Here is a 7,763-nt window from a genome sequence, read left to right on the forward strand (position 1 = left end):
TTTGTAAATGGCCACCAGATCCCCTCTCAGCCTTCTCTTGTGGAGGCTGAATTCAGATTCAGGCCCTTTAGTCTATCTTCATAGGGCCTGGTCTGCTGCCCCCTGACTATGCGAGTGGCCCTCCTCTGAACCCTCTCAAAGCTAGCCACATCTCTCTTGAAGTGCGGCACCCAGAACTGGACACAGTACTGGACCAATGCCACATAGAGGGGAGGGATCACTTCCCTGGACCTGCTTGTGATGAATCTGTAGATGCACAACAAGGTGCGGTTAGCCTTACCGACTGCTTCCTTGCATTGGCGTCTCATGTTCATCCTGGAGTCAACAATGACTCCAAGATCCCTTTTTGCCACTGTGCTGACAAGAAGGGTGTACCCCAGCCTATAGGTGTGTTGCTGGTTCCTTCTCCCTAGATGCAGTGTCCTGCACTTGTCTGCATTGAATTCCATCCTATTCTCACCCGCCCACCTTTGTAACCTGTCTAGATCTAGCTGGATTCTGTCTCTCCCCTCCAGCATGCCCACCTTACCCCAGATCTTGGTGTTGTCAGCGAATTTGGACAGCGTGCTTTCCACACCCACATCCAGATTGCTGATGAAGATGTTGAACAGTACAGGCCCCAGGACCAAGCCCTGGGGGACTCCACTGCCCACACCCCTCCAGGTCGAAAATGATCCATCCACCACCACTCTCTGGGTGTGACCATCTAGCCAATTTGCCACCCATCTGACTATGTAGGCATTGATGCCATAGTCATCTAGTTTTTTTGAGAGAATGTGGTGAGAAACAGCGTCAAAGTCTTTCTTAAAGTCCAGGAAGACGACATCCACCTTGACGCCCTCATTTAGGAACTTTGTGACCTGACCATACAAGGAAGCCAGGTTAATCAGGCAGGATCTGCTCTCAATGAACCCGTGTTGGTTGCCCCTGAGCATTACCACCTCCCCTGCTGGGCCCTTGCAGGTGTGTTCCTTGTTAATTTTCTCAAAGGTCTTCCCAAGGACCGAGGTGAGGCTGACTAGCCTATAATTGCCAGGGTCCTCCTTCCTCCCTTTCTTGTAAATGGGGACCACATTGGCCCGCTTCCAATCGTATTGTACCTGGCCAGAGCCCCACAAACATTCATACAGCCGTGCCAGGGGCCCTGCTATGACCCCCGCCAATTCCCTCAGCACCCTCGGATGAAGAGCATCCGGACCTGCTGATTTAAATACATCCAGCCCCTCCAAAAGTTCCCGAACTAGGTCGTCCCTGACTGTAGGCATGGCGGTGCCTCCCCTGGGTCCATCCGTAATCCTAGTGGGGGAGATGTCCCAGTCCCTGTTTAGAAATATGGAGGCAAAGAATTTGTTAAAGAGGTCAGCTTTTTCATTTGCTGTAATCACCGGATTGCCAAGGCTGTCCTATAGGGGCCCTACATTACCCAGTGCCTTCTTACTCCCCATGTATTTGAAAAAGAACTTTTTATTATCCCCAATTCCAGTCGCTAGCCCTAGCTCCATCTCTGCCTTGGCCTTCCTAACAGCCTCCCTGCAGTCACGAGCAACGGAGATGTAATCGTCCTTGGTGATAGCCCCTTGCTTCCACTCTTTGTACGCCTCCTTTTTTGCCCTCAGACATTCCTGGATGCCTTTACCGAGCCATGGGGGCTTTTTTAGCACTCCTGCCCCCTTGGTACACAATGGGACTGACTCCCTTTGAGCCCAGAGGATTGTCTCCTTGAGGAACAGCCACCCGTCTTGGACTCCCATCTCACTGAAGCTCCGAGACCCGAATGCCTCTCCTACCAGTCTTCTTAGTTCATTCATGTCAGCCCTCCTGAAGTCAAGGACTTTTGCCTTACTGCTTGCTTTCATCGCCCTACACTAGATAGTAAATTCCAGCAGGCGATGATCACTGTCACCCAGGTGGTCATATGCATGTTTAATGAAACAGTCTTTCTTTTTTTGAATATTCTTCCTTTATCATGTATACAAGAAGTCTCTTGTCCTTATTAACTGCACTGGACTTGTTTCTTAGAAGACTTAAGCAAAGTCTTTACAGAATTTGTTTGATGTCACAGCAGTATGAATCTAGACAAGCACTGTTGTCCAATGGTAGAGGCATAAGATTGAGCATTTCTCTACCCTTCTGATGTGAGCAGAGAGAGCCAGAGCCCCAGTTCTGGACCTCTGAACAGGCTGCATTTTCCAGGAAAGAGAAGAGGCAGAACCTCTTTTAGTGTTGTTTTGTTTAATAACACACATTTTTGCAGAAGGTAGAGAGGGGTAGGCGGTTATAATCACCAAGATTTTCTGCTCTGTGATTTGGAAACATTTTGTTTGCATCTTTGATTTTTGTTTAGTAACTTAAATTGCCACAACTCTTGTTTGTTAGAGGGAGACAAATGATATTTTTTTCCAAGAAGCTTTGTAACCCTTAATCTGAGTTTGAGCTTTCTGATCCTTGTAATAGCTGCGATCTTACAGAAGTGCAATCCCAAACTGATTTAACTTCCTCCCTGACCTTCACACCTAACCAAATTACATTTGGACAGTTGGGTTTTAACTTATAAAAGAAATGTCAGGGAATGGCATGTGGCTTAAATAGAATAGGCTTGAATTATTCAAGGGACTTGTGCTAGGGACAGCTAACACCTATATTAGAGCATGGAATAACAGTATTGGTTTAGTACCAAATACCTAATAATAATCTTATGTAGGGGTGCACTGATAGAGATTTTTTTGGGCTGATATCAATGGCCAATTTTTAAAGAGCCATATCGGCCGATACCAGTCCAATTCCAATATGCAGCTGGGCAACTTGGAGACCAGTGTTGGGCTGGTAAGTCTGTTTTGGGGGAAGAAGTGGTGGGAGGGAAGGGGCGTGGGGTGGGGGCAGATTGAGGCCCCCACAGTGAGGGAGGGAGTGGGGCTGGGGCAGGCATTGCTCAGCCAGCGTGGAACAACTGCAGGTGGCTCATTGGGGTGGGGGGAGGATGGCTCCTGCTGCTGCACACACCCCAGGATGGCATGTGGGGCATGTGCCCCCCAGATCTATGCGTGGGGCAAGGGCGGGCTGCAGCTGGGAGCTGCGGAGGGGTTCTGGGCTGGGCTGTGCTCGGGGTGGGGGCAGCGCTGGAAGAAGGAGGAGGGTGGGGGGGCCTGCAGCCACCTCAAAATTTGCTGTAGTCCCACTCCCAGTGCTGCCGCCATCTGTCCCAAGTGCAGCCCCAGCCCAACCGCTTGCCAGGAAGAGCTCAGCTCCACCCTGGCCCCAGCCCACGTTGGGAACCTCCCTGTCCCACACTCATATCAGCAGTCACAGGCCCCACATGCCCTCCAGGGGTGCACGCAGCGGTGGGAGCTGCCCCCCCAGCATGCTCACGGCTCCGCCCTGTGCCCTGCCCCAGCTGGGCAGCGCCTGCCCCAGTCTCACTCCCTCCCTCACTGCAGGGGCCTTGATCTGCCCCTTCCCTTCCCCCACGACAGACTTAACAGCCAGTGCTTCCGTCCGAGCCGCCAGGCTGTGCTCCTGACCATGTGCATAGAATCATAGAAGTAGTGTCAGAAGGGACCTTGTAGATCTTCAAGTCCGACCCCCTGCCTGGGCAGGAGAAAAACTGGGCTCAAATGACTCCAGCCAGGTAGGCATCAAGCCTCTTCTTAAAGACCCCCAGGGTAGGAGCCAGCACCACTTCCCTTGGAAGTTGGATCCAGATCCTAGCCGCCCTAAACATGAAGCTGAGCACATGCACAGGGCATTTATTGGCCACATCAGACAAAGAAAACCAATTGGTGATGCTGTCTATTTTCCCTATATTGATGCCAATCTGATACGGGACCAGTGTATTAGTGCACCTCTAATCTTATGCACAATAACTAGATTACTAGAATGATTTTCAATATTTTTGTGATGTGTTTTGTTTTAATTGAAATGCTTCTCTGTAGCCACAGTATTTAAATAATTTGTAAATAAGTAAAAATTTTCAGGTCCTTGAGGATGAAAACTACTGTTTACTCAGGAATCACTGCATGTTGCATCATGCAAATACTCCACTGTTACACCACTCTTGGTTAGCAGCATGTGCCTCATTGCTTGCAAGAAGTCTTTTAAGTAGTCACGCTAAGTACAGGTGTGGTTTTGCCACCAGGTCGTGACACTCTTGTAAACCATTTAGAATAAGCATAGTGTAGTTGCGTCTATACAGCAGATTTTTTTACAGTGTCAGCAAGACCTGACTTAAGTATCCACACCTTCCCTGTAACTACCCAGGTTTATATCCATGTATTCTGGAAGAATTTGGGAGATTGTCTAAGAGTATCTCAGCAAGACAGAGCATGGAGGATATTTACCTAACCTGTTCTGTAGTTCTTGGTGCAGTACCCTTCAAGTAATACACCATTCTGGGGACTGATAGAAGAAGGGCAAGCCAAGTTGCCTACATACTTAGGAAATCTTGTCTGTGTTAATGAAAACCAAATGCGAGTTACCACAGGGGTATCAAATTCATCCATCCCCACAAGCCAGATATGGGGCTGGTCCGTGGGCCAGATTGGGCCCACAGACCAGTGTTGCTTGCTGAATCCAACATGCAGGGCTGGTCTGATACAGGTGCATCATATGGTGCATGCCCTAAACTGGTCCTGCGCACCATGTGCAGTGTGCACACTGGCTCCAACCCCAGGTATAGCACACACCAAACCAGGTCCATGTGATGCATGAAAAACCCAAAGCTGGTCCAAGACCCATAGGCAGTACTGTGGACTGGATCACGGGGTTCTGCAGCTGCATATTTGACACTTGTGGGTTACAGCATAGACCTCTGGCAGGAGCAGCACATGTTAAATCCCATAATTACTAGCCAAGTATTAGAGTTGAGTTGTGTAGAGCTGCTCATGTTGCTAATTAATTGCTGTCTTGAGTAACAGTTGCAGAGTAGGTACAACCTTAATATTCCATCCAGGTATCTTTGTGGCAGATGTTCCATCTTTCATAGATTTCATAAACCTTAGGGCCTGGAAGGGACCTCATGAGATTGAGTCCAGCCCCCACCTCCGTCATATGCAAGCAGTCAGCTGGGATCAAGTGATCCCAACAGGAAAAATATCAAGATTTTTTTGAAAGAGTCCAGCGTAGGTGCTTGCACCCTCTGGGGGAAGTCTGTTCTAAACCCTGGACATTCGCACCATAAAGAACTTTTTTCTTATGTCTAGTCTAAATCAGCCTTCCTGGAGTTTGTGGCCATTAGACCTTGTTATCCCTTGGGGAGCTCTGGTGAACAGCTGTTCTCCCAGGTCCTGATGTACCCCTCTTATATAATTGTAGGCTGCTACCAAGTCCCCCCCTCAGCCTTCTCTTTTCCAGACTGAAGAGTCCCAAGTCACTCAGCCTGTCCTTGTACGGCAGGCTTTCCAGGCCTTGGATCATACAAGTGGCTCTCCTTTGGACTCTCACAAGCTTCTCCACATTCCTCCTGAAATGGGGGGCCCAAAACTGGACACAGTACTCCAGCTGTGGCCACACCAAAGTTGAGTAAATCAGAAGGATGATGTCGCTGGTTTTGTTTGAGATGCATCGGTAGATGCATGCCAGAGTTTGGTTTGCTTTGCCAGCCACAGCATCGCATTGGTGACTCATTCCTCTTGTGGTCAGTCAGGACCCCCAAGTCTCTTTTGGTCATGGTGCTAGCGAGCATAGCACTGCTGAGCTTGTAAGTATGTTGAGGGTTCTTCCTACCAAGGTACAGCATCTTACACTTCTCAGCATTGAAGGCCAGCCCACCTTGAGTTTTGGTCAGCCCACCTTGAGAGCAAGTCCAAGTCAGCCTGTATCCTGTTGGATCAGGGTCTTTTAGAAGTTGGGTCTCAAGTCCATTGAATGTGGCTGTTAATTTTCTTTCCAGAGCTTGACAGGCCATACAACGCCAGTGGAGAGCCTGAGGATCAGTGCAAATGAAGAACTCATTCTAGCTGGGTCTCAGTCGGGATCCATTCGAATTTGGGACTTGGAAGCTGCTAAAAGTAGGTTTTGTTTTTCCTTTGCTGCCTCTTGTGTGTACACAGGAGGACAGTGTAGTCTGGGGAAATGCTGCAATGTATCGCTGCTGATCCTTTATGAAGAAGGGTCAGAAGCTGGAATGGCTCTCTTCAACAAGTGTACATTTCCTTCAGTTCAAAGGTGGTAGTGGTGATAGTGCACTAAGCAGTTTCTAACTGAAGCCATTTACCTGCACACTTGAAGAGATGTGCTCACACCTGGTGTTATTTTTGGATGTACATAGGCTTATATGGAACCTGATGTCTGGGAGTTTGGCCTGTGCATCTACAAGTCAGTGTTCCCAATCAGTTTCCGTATGTATGTGAGTTAGGTTAGCATATAGAAAATGCACTTGGACTGCCAGCTTTTTGTGTGTTTTTTTTAAGTGTGCATTAAACACCTGACCTTGTTATTGTTAAATTTAATCATTTTAAAAAATGAAAGAGTGAATTTAGGTCCTACACCTGTCTCTGTGTTGCCTTGTTCAATAGCATGTTTTGTTTTGTAAACTTATTTTCCTTCCCATTGCATGACCACACAAGCAGGAGAAGTGGCCAACTCAGTGATGGACCTGAAAATACAGAAATGCACAAAGTAGATAAACACTTTTTTATCTTCTGTTTACAGTGACATTAGGTGATGCTTTTTTTTCAGGAAGGAGTGTTTTTTGTTTTGTTTGTTGTTTTCTAGCTTTATAATAAATTGGCTTTTTAAGGTATAGACTTGTATAACTGCATGATCTTTTAAATTGATAGTGTTAAATTTATTACACTATGAAAGCAAGGTTTTCACAAAACCCAAGCTTACATTTTAAAAAGAGAATTTTGGATGTTCTAGTAGAAGTGCTTAAAAACAAATCAGCATTCCCTTGTAATGCGTTAGTTGAGCATTGGCATGATAAGGACCTTATTTAAGGGAAATTTACTTTCATTTTCTTAGCTGAAAAATATAGAACATAAATACTATAAATAATGACAAATGCTTTTTAAAAATATATATGTTACAATGTAAATAAACAGATGCTACTTAAAATACCTTGGCTAGTAATGCTGGCTAGCTTTTTGGCTTCACTGACAGAAATTGTGTCTGATCTTGCATTAAGCTTGGCCATGATAGTAGGTAGTGGCTCTGTAGTTTCTGGGTAAATAGCCTCTCTTGGTCTGCCTCCATATCTAACCGGTCACAAGAATCACAGGTCTGTCCCAGATGACTGATTACCCAGTGCCTTAGTCATGGTCAGAGCATTTCCTTCTAGAAATTGGATTCAGTATTCATGCCTGCTCAGAGTCATGTGAGACCTGAGAATTCCTGCTGAATTGTAGAGTTACAAGGTGACAGCCTGACTCCTAAGCATCCTTCTCTCTATCTTCATACAACACCAACCATTAAATATCACTAGAAGAAGCTAGCTAATATTAGAGCATTGATAGTGGAAGTTGTGATTTGTGTATCAACTGACTAGACACACAGTCATGTGGAAGGGCGTGCCCTAGAAAACAATATAATGGCCAGTGAAATATCCCTTTATCTTCTCATGAATAGATGAATGTTGGCTAGTGGGCCTGTGCAAAGCGGCTAGTATTTGCTTCAGATTCGGATTTGGCCGATTCAGGGGACAGTGATTTGATTCAGTGATTCAAGCAATGTCCTGAATCGATTCAGCCAAATCTGATTTGGAGATTCAAACAGGCCCCATCACCTGCTGGCTCTCCCAGCCTTGTCAATGGCTGCCCGGTCCAGCCCCA

At 46.8% G+C, this 7,763-nt stretch overlaps 1 protein-coding gene across 2 annotated transcripts in view; it reads left to right on the forward strand.

Annotated features, from left to right (window-relative positions):
• Positions 1-7,763, forward strand: part of KATNB1 (katanin regulatory subunit B1) — a 45,221-nt gene that overhangs the window by 10,165 nt on the left and 27,293 nt on the right. For both annotated transcript variants that reach the window (XM_019505893.1, XM_019505894.1), the window contains exon 4: positions 5,885-6,002. In XM_019505893.1, the coding sequence (XP_019361438.1) occupies positions 5,885-6,002 (118 nt within the window). The remainder of the gene's footprint in view (positions 1-5,884; positions 6,003-7,763) is intronic.

This window comes from Gavialis gangeticus, unplaced genomic scaffold, assembly GCF_001723915.1.
Source record: "Gavialis gangeticus isolate Ggan-Ray unplaced genomic scaffold, GavGan_comp1, whole genome shotgun sequence".
NCBI lineage: Eukaryota > Metazoa > Chordata > Crocodylia > Gavialidae > Gavialis > Gavialis gangeticus.